General features: G+C 33.1%; 1 protein-coding gene across 1 annotated transcript in view; it reads right to left on the reverse strand.

Moving 5' to 3' along the window:
* Positions 1 to 13185, reverse strand: part of LOC132722192 (ubiquitin carboxyl-terminal hydrolase 32-like) — a 59920-nt gene that overhangs the window by 25464 nt on the left and 21271 nt on the right. Inside the window, exons 5-12 of the mRNA XM_060706641.1 lie at positions 12180 to 12339; positions 10602 to 10733; positions 8795 to 8902; positions 7234 to 7349; positions 6000 to 6158; positions 5395 to 5456; positions 4190 to 4691; positions 3566 to 3706 (exon numbers count right to left, since the gene is read on the reverse strand). Of these exons, the coding sequence (XP_060562624.1) occupies positions 3566 to 3706; positions 4190 to 4691; positions 5395 to 5456; positions 6000 to 6158; positions 7234 to 7349; positions 8795 to 8902; positions 10602 to 10733; positions 12180 to 12339 (1380 nt within the window). The remainder of the gene's footprint in view (positions 1 to 3565; positions 3707 to 4189; positions 4692 to 5394; positions 5457 to 5999; positions 6159 to 7233; positions 7350 to 8794; positions 8903 to 10601; positions 10734 to 12179; positions 12340 to 13185) is intronic.

Consider the following 13185-nt stretch of genomic DNA (forward strand, 5'->3'; position numbering starts at 1 on the left):
GCAAGGTGTTAAAATGTATTGTAGCTTGGTGAGTGGATTGTTACACCTTATGACAATACCAACGTATTGTTGTCAGCTGAATTTTGTTACACTTGCAAACTTGTGACTTTTTTATTAAAACAATTGCAGAACTTCCAGCTAAACGTCAACGGACTGCTTTTTATTTTATAAAGTGTTATCATTTTCATATCAATTTTTAGCTATTTTAGTTGTTACTATTTTAATAAAGTTGTTTTATTATTTTTATGATATGTAATGTGTATAATAAAAGGAAAACATAAACTCAAAAATCTTTTTATAATAGATGTTTATTATAGATCTAAATATATAATGTTCAGATACCATACATAATGTTCAGATACCATTGAATAAGCATACCATTACATGATGAATGATGAAATTCAATATACTGACAAATTCGATATACTGACATATCCTTTGGGAACCAACAGTGTCGTTATAATGAGTCCTGACTGTATATATCATTCCAAAGATAATAAAATTTTGTACATTGAATCAAGCTAAAATTGATAAATTAAAAATAAACTGATGATAATGAATGGGATAAGGAACAAAGATGTATTTGTTTAATCTTGAAATCCAAGATTTTCATTTTTATCTGAGGCAACAGATATCAATGAAAACAATTAATGATTTGGAGGGTCAAGAGGGATATTTTATCTACAGGCTGAAAATAGAACCAATTTTAACAGCATTTCAACTGATGATACTGTATGGATTGCCAATCTGTTAATACTGTTAAGCCTTACAATGTAAATGTTTAAGATAGAATGATGGATTTTTACATCAAATATTAACTTTGAGCTGAAAGGAAGTCGTTGGACTGTGAATCAGGCACCAAGGTGTTACTCCTTGACGTTGCAGGTCACTTTCCTTGTAATTTATGCATGAAATCTTGTCTACGATCATTTGCACAGTACCTCTGCTCTGGCATGTATAGAAGTTATCAGTTCCTTATGAAAGTGAAAGCTACTAGTACTGGTAAACAGCCTGTCAGCCTGCCTAGAATGATGCAGTGACTGATCTGTGCTCTGGTAAATTCAATGTGGCTCACTGCCGTGATTGGGAGTGAAAACTACCTATAACCTGAGCTGGCAGTATAGAGTTTAGTTAAAGAGACATTATGCTCATTGTTTTATTATCAATTTGAGCTGAATTGACTATACATTTCAAAAGATTGCATGGTATAATGGTGATTGACCAACAGTTGATAATGGAAAACATTTAGGACTAATTGTAAATCTGCCTATAATATAAAAAGACTGTCCCACTTTTTTTTCTAAATTGAACGTTACAGGTATATTCCGATGAATATTTACAGAAATTTTTATGCCATGTGAGTTATTTATTGTTTATGCGAAGAAGATTATAAAATTGAAAGGAATTGTGGCAAAATGTGAACTTATTTTGATGTTCTGCTGTTCTCTCACTATATACCCTTTGATGTGCATAATATCACTTTAACTGTATATATAAACAGGTTTGTCTTCTTCTATGGCTTGTGGCTGGCATAGGTATGACATAAAATAGGTAGGATTCATAGCCATTTTATATATAATATATGTCCTATCTCGGCTATCTGACCAGGCAATATGTCAACAATTGGATTGACTTTTCACAACATATAACAACATCACTAATAAAGTACATAGTGAGATCCAATCAAGCTTATAATAAACAAACATACAGTCGACTCTCGTTATCTCGAAGTCATCGGGACCGTCCAAAAAATATCGAGATAATGAAATGTCGAGATAAACATATTAGGGTTTGAACAAGGCAGAAGCTGATTTTTACAAAAGACATGTGCATACCTTATGCCAAATAAATTATGATATCTCCATGTCTTCTTTTTATAAGCCTAGTATTTCAAAGTCAATTTTTAACAAAGGAATATTAGCGGATGTTTACCAGCGGAAATACGGGTGTCTGTGATAAAAACACATAGTGAGGTTTACTCAGTAATGTAATACACCAAAATAGTGAAAACATTGTTTTTAGTGTGGTTGATCCGTAAGTTATCGGGATTGTTCGACCGCTGTTTGATTTTTTTGTGTAAAACAATATTGTAACGATAACGTTTCTATACTTTCACTATTTCATTTACAGTTAAAAGTCATAATGAATTAATACTGTGTTCCAATATTTATAAAGAACGTAAAAATTCGGTCATTTTGGACATAAGTCAATCAACACGCTAATTAGATTAACTTTTATAATAACAGCTAAACTTGTTACAAACATAATCATCATAATGACACACGCTATTGAGCAATTATCGTCTAGTTTGTGTTTTTCACAAGAAGAAAATTATTTGTCGAGATAAACAAAGGATAGTAGTGTGAAAATAACTTTAGGGGCTGAAATTTTACATCGAGATACTGAAAATATCAAAATAAAAATATCGAGATAAACAAATATATCCAATATAGATAAAGAAGGAAGAAAATCGGGACTTTCAAAATTGCATCGAGATAACGAAATATCGAAACAAGAGCTGTCGGTAGGACAGCAACGCTCGACTATACTTAGTGCTTGATAGTAAAAAAAAAAATGCTTGATACAGTTACCTCCTCCTGTTTACAGGTTGGGGTAATGATGGTGAACAAGTGTGCAAAGTTTCAAAGCCATATGTCAATGGACTTCGAAAATATTTGAGGTATTACAAAAACTTTAACGTAAATTCTAAGTCGAAAAAGGAGCATAATTCTGTCAAAATGCTTGATACAGTTATCTCCTCCTGTTTACAGGTTGGGGTAATGATGGTGAACAAGTATGCAAAGTTTCAAAGCCATATGTGAATGGACTTTGAAAATATTTGAACTATTACAAAAACTTTAACATAAGTGGTTACGCCGACGCTGACGCTTGGGTGACTACAATAGCTCTACTTATTCTTATCGAATAGTCGAGCTAATAAAGAAGGTCTTACAACACTTTTTGCTGTCAACCCTAATTATGCTAGTGAACATCATTATTCATATAATTTTGTAGTCAGGGGCTTAACAAGAGCTGTCGGTAGGACAGCAACGCTCGAATATTCTTAGTGCTTGATAGTAAAAAAAATGCTTGATACAGTTACATCCTCCTGTTTACAGGTTGGGGTAATGATGGTGAACAAGTGTGAACAGTTTCAAAGCCATATGTCAATGAACTTTGAAAATATTTGAGGTATTACAAAAACTTTAACATAAATTCTAAGTCCAAAAAGGGGCATAATTCTGTCAAAATGCTTGATAGAGTTACCTCCTCCTGTCTACAAGTTGGGGTCATGATGGTGAACAAGTGTGCAAAGTTTCAAAGCCATATGTCAATGGACTTTGAAAATATTTGAACTATTACAAAAACTTTAACATAAGTGGTTACGCCGACGCAGACGCAGACACTGACGCCGACGCTCGGGTGACTGCAATAGCTCTACTTATTCTTATCGAATAGTCGAGCTAAAAAGCGTTGTCGAGATAACGATAGTTGACTGTATGTCCAACAGATCCATTTTTTTTCATATTGATGCTAGAAAAAAAACTTTGAAAGGAGTACTCACAGTTCTAGGTAATGCTGGACAGCCCCCATACCATGTAGATAGAGCCTTCCAGACTGGTTCAGGTACTAATTTAAAATCTTTCCCATCTACCATCATAACATCTCTCTTCAATCGACCTCCCTCATTTGTCAAGGTCATCACCTGCAACATGTATGTAGCTAATATATCCATGTAAAAAACTATACAGTTTAATTTCATACAAATATTCAATATCTGCTACCAGTGATCAAGATTTGAATAATTTGTAAATATCATTTGAAGAATAATGGTTTTTGTCACACAGACAGAGCATTCAACAACTCTCACTGCTTTAAACCAAGCAGAACTTCGTTAAATTGATAAAAAAGGGAATAATACAATAAAGAACCATGCTAATGTTATTTGTCTTGGTCAGTGACATACAAGTATGACTCTGTGTATGAACATTTGTGTAAAAATTTTGCATCGGCACCTACAGAGGTCAATTATAAATGAGACAGCTAAAGAAAACTCTAATAATAGAAAGCCTCACTTCTCTTCAATCAGTCCAATTAAACTAGCTCAATTATAAGTTAGAGTAGAGGAACATATAGTATAATAACGTCCTGATACAAGACTTAAATGTATAATTAACCAAGCACTTACCTTATACTGATTTGGTATAACAAGGGAGCTGTTGTCTATTTTACTAGGTTTTGGTGGAATAACCACTCTTTTCTTCAACTTCGGGGATGCACTCGGGCTCCTCGTCTTGTGCTCAACTTCTGGAGATAACCTATACTTTTTAGGCGTACTCGTCAACGAATGTGACGTCCTTGGAAACGTATGACTATTAAACTGATTGGAAGATTCTCGCGAATCTCCGACCAAAGGTGTCTCACATACAGAGTTTGTTTTATTAACATTCACCATTATTACATTTTCATCGTCCCACGGTAGACATCCTGTCGGATTTTTACACTGTGTAAGTAATCTATGACGAGCATCGTTAGAACTACTGCGTGCAGGTGCTTCCGTTATCACCCCGTTTTCTTCCGTGACTTTATATGTGACATAGCTTTTCCATGCATTCCACCACTGTATTGAAATAAGGTACCACACTTGTCCAACTTTCTTTTTCTTTCTATCTTCTCTTGCTAACCAATCCCTGGATTATGATAAACAGATTTGAAATATTTTTTTTTTTTTGCAGACCATATGTACAAATATTGTTTGTATCTTGGAAAAATAAAATACAACATTAAATCATTCACATTAAACGATGGTATCATAGCAAACTCAATTGCATTTCAACATTCCATTTTTCTAAACAACATGTTAGCCTCAATTATTGCTGTTTTTTGTTTTGTTTTTTGTTGTTGTTTTTTTGTTGTTGCCCCCCTCCCCCAACTTTCCAAAAATGTACTTGTACTTGTATTGTATGATCTAAGGTGCCCCTCCAAGCAAATTTAGAAAGCACCAACAGGCACCTGAGAATAGAGCTCCATACTTTCTTCACATAAAAATATGAAGTCTCTGGTGGGTTCAAAACCACAACTGTTTCCTCTAACTTAATCCTGAACCTGCTGGAATATCCTTTGCAACCAGTATAGGCTCTATCCTACTGGTAGCTCAATTTTTGTACATGTATTTTGTAATTTGATATTGAAATCTCTCAAACATTTGAAGAATCATTCGAAATTCAAATCTAAGCAAATCCTATACATAAAGTCCGCAGGTTCCAGGGGTGAATTGACTAAATGACTAAGCTGCATTGGTAATGTTGACACTTTACCAAAGCACAAAATGACTACTTTGAAAGCCTTTTCATTCAGCATAACAATTGGTTAAGGAAAACAATAAAAACTTACAGAATTATCTTCCCTTCTTCTTCAGGAGTTTCAGGTTTAAGACCAAGAACTACATGGCAAATCTGTTACAAAGAATGAAAAATAGCTATATTATGAAGTACATTGAACATACATTTATATCTCTAATAATCCACTGATTTATCCTTCACCTTTAACCATGTGGTATAATGCCATATTAATGCATACTGTTATAGTTAAAAGTTTAAATTACATGTATACTTTTGTGTTAGGAAAACATAAAATAAAAGTCCTTGAAAAGTTTGAAATATTGAACATTTTTACATGTGAAATGCAAATAAAATTTCAAATAAAACTTAAAAATATTTACAACACTTTTTCTTCTTCAGTGAGTGATATAAATTATATCACACTGTTATCAATGATTTTCCACACATATACACAAAATCCTTGACCTTGCAATGACATATTCTTTAATGGACATACTGTAGCATTTAATAAACATTTCTGTAATTTTTTTTTGAAAAATCAACCTTTCAACCTTAATAAACCTTTAGAATAACTTGGCAGAGCTTTAACTGCAATGTGATATAGAAAATAAACATAAATGGCCTTAAAATGACCTTGAAATGCTAAAAATATCTTACCTGACTAAGTAGGTCAAGGAAATCATCACAGAGCACATTATTCACCGTCCACACTAGGTATTCTTCCATAGTGATGAACCCATCTTTATCAGAATCATGACATGACACAATCTCCTTGGCAACCATGTTTGGATCCATCTTAAGAAAGGCATCACTCTCCTGTAACAAAAAAAAGAACTTAACAATGCAGATGCTTGCAGAAATCATGATCACAAAGTAGAAAAATGTTGCATTTTTCGCAAATTATTATATTTTTCATTCATTTTCGTAAGTAAATCAGTGACTGTGTGAACTTGATGACTTGAAGTACGTTTCGGCTGGTAGAAAAGGTGAGAGTTTAGCATCTAAGCATTCAAGCACATTGTGTGATATAAACCAGAATACAGAAATACAGAATTTAATATTGTGCTCAAACACTTTTTTTAGTCTCACTGAAAAAAAATCAATATTAGCAAGGGTTTATCCAGCTTGACCCTGCTGGAACCAAAGCTGATTAGCATAGGCCACAAGTATACAGCCAAGTCAGCTTGTAAGTCCATGCAGTCGGCCGAAGCTCCTATCTCTACTACTGGTACCTTAATTTTCTGTTTTAATACTGAAATCACTTTAAGTTTATTATATATGGACTGTTCAAAATTCAAAGCAGGAAAAATCCATTACACAAGGGGTTTCCAAAGATTGCAAAATTCAAGACAAAAGACAAATAATTCGGCAAAGCTCCTTAAAACCTTCATCGTCTGCTTTTCAAAATACATGTACTATCGAGAGTTTATCAAGTCACATATTATTTTACTGCTTCAACAGTGTTATTCCATTTCTGACTTATTTCAAACAATTATGTGTCATTAGATAGAACTGCTGTCATCATATAAAATTCATTGATGAATTTAAATGGTAACAGACAGTGGAAAGGATTTTACATTAGTTGCACACGACTGGTTTTGCAATTCATGAAATCTTTGCTTACTGTATATACATGTACATGTTTTTATGTTGTACATTTTGAAATATAAATATTGTTTAAACTAAACAGGTAGCAGAAAGACAAGCTGGATACAACTCAACTGACTTCTTTACACTGCTGTCAAGGCAACGATTATGACAACTGCCATAAGACAAACATGTACATATTCCATCTTATCACTAGAAAACATATATAGAATAGCCTCATTTCTAAAAACTTCTAATTAAAATCTTCATGACCTATGTATTATTCATTTTTAAGTTTATTTACCAATTGTTCAGGATCCTTGTTCTCCATCCGTATTGCTACTAGAGAATCTATCATCTCACGTAACTCTTGCTCACCCAGTTTACCATCATGATCCGTGTCAAATATTTTAAAACAAACTGTAAATATACATAGTAACAATACATACATTATTCTTGAATTGCACATGTTATTGCATGTGTGTAGTGTTTGTAAAACTTGCGCTTAAACTTTAGCCTGCTGGCCGCAACAGGTTTTACCCATGCGGCCAGTGCAGACCAAGATCAGCCGGCACATCCGTGTGGTCTGATCATGGTCTGCACTGTTCGCTTTTCTGTCTATACATATTTTGTAACATTTCCCTAAAAATTATAAATGGTTTTGCCCAGACTGAAAGATGGACAAGTCCATTTAAGATATTTAGCGTGGTACAGGTTAATTCAATTATGCAGCAGACGGCATAAACATTTTGTAATAACACACCATGTTTTATGCTTATCATGAAAATTAGCAACATCATCTCATAAAAACCAATAAACCTGCCTCCCTATTGTTATTTATTTGTTTCCAGAACAATTAACCGTACAAACCGATTATTACACAAAAGCCCTATTATCATATTTCCGTGATTTAAATTTCACCTGTAAATGTGAATAATTATATCTAAATTACAGCTCAGTTTTATCTAAAATCAATTTGTTTACTGCCTCAAGCATAGGCATAGAACTTAACACCATCTCCTTTTCCTTCCATTACCTCATATAATTAATTCAATTTTCAATTAAAAGGGATATAAATAAATCTTGGAACATTTTCAGAAAATTTTTACTTGAACATTTTGTACTTTTAAAAATATATTTATCTGAACTATCACTACGAAAAATAATTAAACAAGATTTAGAAAGTTTTAAAACTAGGATAATGGAGAAAAACATAAAATACTGGTAAAGCTTCAAATGAGGGGGTGGAGCAGGGGTCCATGGGAGGCAATAATTACTAGCTAACAGCACTTTATCTTATTAAACAGATGGAAATAACTTAAATACTTAACTAAAATCTATGTCAAACAAAGCAAACATCATCATGTTAGTGCAGTAATGGAATAAGTCCTTCTGAATTTGATAGGACTTAATCAGTTATTGCACTAAGGAATCAACATGAGTAATAGTTATGCAATTGCTAGTCCCTAATGTCAAAGGGAAGTAAGGAAAAGTAAGAAAATCTATTTTTAGCCTCATTGACCTTGACCTGATTGACCTGAAACACCTCTAAATGGTAGATGTCATTATAAGATACCACCAACATATCAAATATCTGAGTTATTAGTCAGGAAATGACAGAACAACAAGAAACAATGTGATAAAAGATTTACAATTTCCATTGCTACACTAAAGTTTTCTAGGGGAAAACCCTTGCATATTTAAGACATTTTTACATATCTAAAAAAAAATTTCTTCTAATGAAAAAAGAAATGGGATCAACCAATTAATTTCTTCAGATGAAAATACAGAAAAGACATATTTTCCATCCAAACTTGAGCTATTTTTTGTTATAATACAAAATATACTGTTATCACAAGACTTACATTTTTGTCTCTCCATTGTGGGACCACGGCAGCATGCAGACACTCCACAAGCTATCTCCTTAAAGTCTATATGACTATCACGATTCTCATCAAATGCCATGAACAATGCTGAAAATAACACAGAGAAAATTATAATATACAAAATATGTAAAATAGCGTTTTTAGGCACATGGAAAAGTCTGTACCACCTTGGAAGACAAAATGTTTATTTACAGGATTCAGCTAGCCATGGAATCCTGAGGGTCATTTTGACCAATATGGTCTCATAAGTTTTGCCAATTACAAGGCAACAACTGCAGGATTTTAGCAAAATTTGACCCGCCAGTTAAAATCTCGAGGGTCAAATCAAGCCTTTAGGTAATTTGAAGGGTCACATGGAATGGAAAAAAACAATGACAATAATCTATTATTACCAGGTTTTACAAATATACAGCTACATAAGTAAATACAGTAAATACTGGGAAAACCCAGATATTTCAGGGTAATACTGGGCAATACTAGGTCTAAAAACTTGTCAATGAATATCAGTGTCATCAAAATGGATATTTATACATAATTTTGTTTTTATAAAAAAAAATAATTTTGAATTAAAACATGTTTTTAAACTATCACAACACTTTCCGCATGATTAATAATTGATTGACACATCACTTTTAAATACGAGTTGCATAACACTTCGCAAAATACACCATTAATATCATCTTTGAAAAAAATATTTTACATCTGTAACACATTGTATTTATAATGCACAGGTAAACATGAATAAAGTTCAAAGTACTCTATAGTTTTGCTGTCAACTTCAATCTTGTATTGAGAGATGTTTTGTTTTTCTACAAGGTAAGGTTTTGTCACCTGCTTTAGGCTGTTTAACATGTGATAATTGATTGTAATTGAAGACTTTAATGCACCAAAACTACAGGTTGTACCTGATGATTAGCTGTAATTATCCTTTATTATCACACCAGTGTAAGATAATATGAGCCGTGTCATGACAAAACCAACATGGTGCGTTTGCGACTGGCATGGATCCAGACCAGCCTGCGCATTCGCGCAGTCTGATCAGGATCCATGCTGTTCGCTATCAGTTTCTCTACTTGTAATAGTGTTTGTAAGCGAACAGCATGGATCCTGATCAGACTGCGCGGATGCGCAGGCTGGTCTGGATCCATGCTGGTCGCAAACCCATTATGTTGGTTTTGTCGTGACGCGGCTCATATATTATAGAGTACATCAGAGTTAACCAGAGGTAACAATTTTCACATGTTGAAGACTGGCCAAGTAAACAAAGAATTTACTGAACACTAAATTTTCATTTTTCTATAAACATGAAGCATGGATTTTTTTATAACATTACTGAAAATGTTTCAAAAGATTTTTTTTCTTTTATGAAACATGTAGCCTAAGGATCCCATTTTGATTTTTTTTGACATTGCTGAAGTGCTACATCCTTCAAGTTATAAGCAACTTACATGTCTTAAAGAATTATTCAAATGTTATGAAATTCGTGTTTGCTATTTAAAACGAAGGAAATTTTTTATTGTTTCTGAGTCATAATGTGCCTTTAATCTTCCCTCAACATACACAATCTAAACAAACATCTCTTTCATTTCATCAACATACAGTTATATAATTTCCATGGGCAATGCCATCTCTTAGACACAGACTGTAAAGTAATTAAACATGTAATAAACTCCTGCTTTCCATCTTCTAAAATTCACCTCTATTTCTTTTTCAAGAAACATTTTACATCTGTATAAAATAATTTTTCCATATTGTATAATTAAAGGTACTGCATGTCATATTTTACCTTCACAAAGGGATTCTGGTATTGTAGGACAGACAAATGATTTAAATGTTTCCTGGTCAAATTTCCCTGTCTTAGACTGAGCTTTCAAAATCCAGTATTTCTTCTCCAGTTCACTAATATCTGTCTCTTCCACTGAAAATATAAAATAGATTTGACTTGTTCACATTTGGGTAACCCTTAATCTGCTGAAATAGTGTTAAGGTTTAGCCTTGAATTTGGAACATCTCATACAAAGTTTTTTTTTTGTTTCAATATAAACATACAAATATTGAGATACCAAGAGCCTCAGATTTGACTGGCTCTATACTAGTGGCAAACAGACAGGATTTATATCTACTGTTTACACAACACACAAGAAAAAATCTGTCTTACACCCCCATTGTACGATAAGTCACGTGCTTTGCAGCTTTAAATGACTTCTTGCCATGGATGCCTCCCCCCGCTTTTTTCCTTTGGATTGGCAAATGAAATTTAATAATATAGTTTATAATTCATATTAATCTAAAACTTATCAAGTAATCAATATTTGATGAAATTCAAAATACGTAAATTGATCAATTAATCAATTATAATAATTGATCTATTAAATAAATCTTGCACATGATTCTGAGTTTATTTTGAACATTGATAAATTTCAATTAATACTTGAATATGAGGAAATCTAAAAAAAAAACTGAAATGGCCAGATACTGTAAAAATCTGAAATTTTCACAAAATATTAAATTTTGCAAATTTTTTTAATTGAAGAATTTCAGGAAAATAATGTTTACCAAAGTTTTCAGTATTGTATAAATTCAACTAAATTGACAGTAGAAATTCATAATTATTAAACTCTCCAATAAGTCAAAAACGTTGATTTCCCAAACTTTTGGCCTCACAAAAATATCTTATTATACAATATCAAACCCTACATATTTTCCATTTTCAATGGTTTGATACCATAGTTTTTCTCCAAGTCTTGTTACAAACCTCGGAATTAAATTACCTATCCTGACAAGAGCTGTCAGACAGACAGAACACTTGATTATTCTCAGTGCTTGATACTGTTAAACAAGAACCATTCAGGAATTATCTATGTTCAAAAAGGGGAGATAATTTTAAACCAAATCCATGCAAGAGTAATGTGTCATGGTTAGAGTCGTCAAGTATGTATCTTAAATACAAAAGTTGCAAAAGAAATTTTGATCAAGTTTTATGCCAACACAAGAGCTGATCCAAGAATCCCCTCACTGCTGTAGGTTCGAATCCTAACAGGGACTTTGGATTCTTTCATGTGAGGTAGCTATCCAGTTAGCTTACGGAACATTGGTGGTTCTACTTAGATGCCCGTTCGTGCCTGAAATAATACAAGGGAGGGCAGCTAAGCTCTTTCTCCACCAGTAAAGCTGCAATGTCGCCATATGACCTTGGAATACTATGTCGGTGTGACATAAAACCCAATCAAACAAACTGGACCCAGAATAATTAAGACAGCCACACTATTCTTGAATTACAAAATTTATAGTTATACATTTATCCCGTTTTTAAAAACAGGTCAGACTGTATATCAATCAGATTTCATTACATTAAATTACTTACAGTGTGTAACTCCGGCCAGTGTCTGGTAGAACGTTGGTGTTTCTGTGTCGCTGGACAGGGAAAATGAAATTGGTTCGGTCAGCAGCCATTTCGTTACAATTGTTGCATCTGGATTCATGTAGACCCATGTACGGAATGTTTCATAATCAATTTGATCACTCTGAAAAAGAAAATATTAAAACAAGATGTACACCCATGTACAAAATTTATGTTTCATAATTAATTTGATCACTCTGAAATACAAAATATCAAAAAAGTGGATTAAATTTATCCTTTCTGCCTCTGCAAAAAGAGTGACAGTTATATGGTGATTTTCCAGCTCTACAGGAAGACTTCAGGTGAACATCATATCAATTATTTGAAGCACTAATAAGAGCTATAGCTAATTTAAAACCATATAGCTAAGGTTGCAGATTAACTTTTTCTATTCACATTCTTAATGAAACATGCCTTCAGGTTCAGGAAGTATTTGAAATACCAATACAGGAACTTCATGGCACTTGAGTAAAGCAACCAATTGTCTGTATTTGCTCACATGAATGTGATTGGGGTTTGGGGCAAATAAATCTGAGTCAACAACCTTAGAAACTGGAACAGGGAGGCTCAATCTATTTATATATTATTATGCTAACCTAGGCAAATAATTTTGAGTCAGTAAACAGGGAGTCTCAGTCTATTTATAGAATAATGCTAACCCTGGCTCAGCAACCTTAAAAACTAAAACAAGGGGGGGGGGGGGAAGTGGCTCAGTTTATTTATAAAATTATGCTAAATTGCTAACCCTGGCAAATTATATTGAGTAAGAAAACAGGGAGGCTCAGTATATTTATAGAAATATGTTAACACAACAACCATAAAAACTGGAACAAGGAGGCTCAGTTCTATTTAAAGGATTGTTATACGTTCACTATTTTGTTGAAATATCAAAAATTAAAACATGCAGGAATGTTGCAATCTTACAGTAGTCTAATCTCAATGTAACATAAATCTCAGAATGCAGTTTTAT

The sequence above is a fragment of the Ruditapes philippinarum genome, unplaced genomic scaffold (assembly GCF_026571515.1).
Source record: "Ruditapes philippinarum isolate M1 unplaced genomic scaffold, ASM2657151v2 ctg2842_1_1_1_1, whole genome shotgun sequence".
Taxonomy (NCBI): domain Eukaryota; kingdom Metazoa; phylum Mollusca; class Bivalvia; order Venerida; family Veneridae; genus Ruditapes; species Ruditapes philippinarum.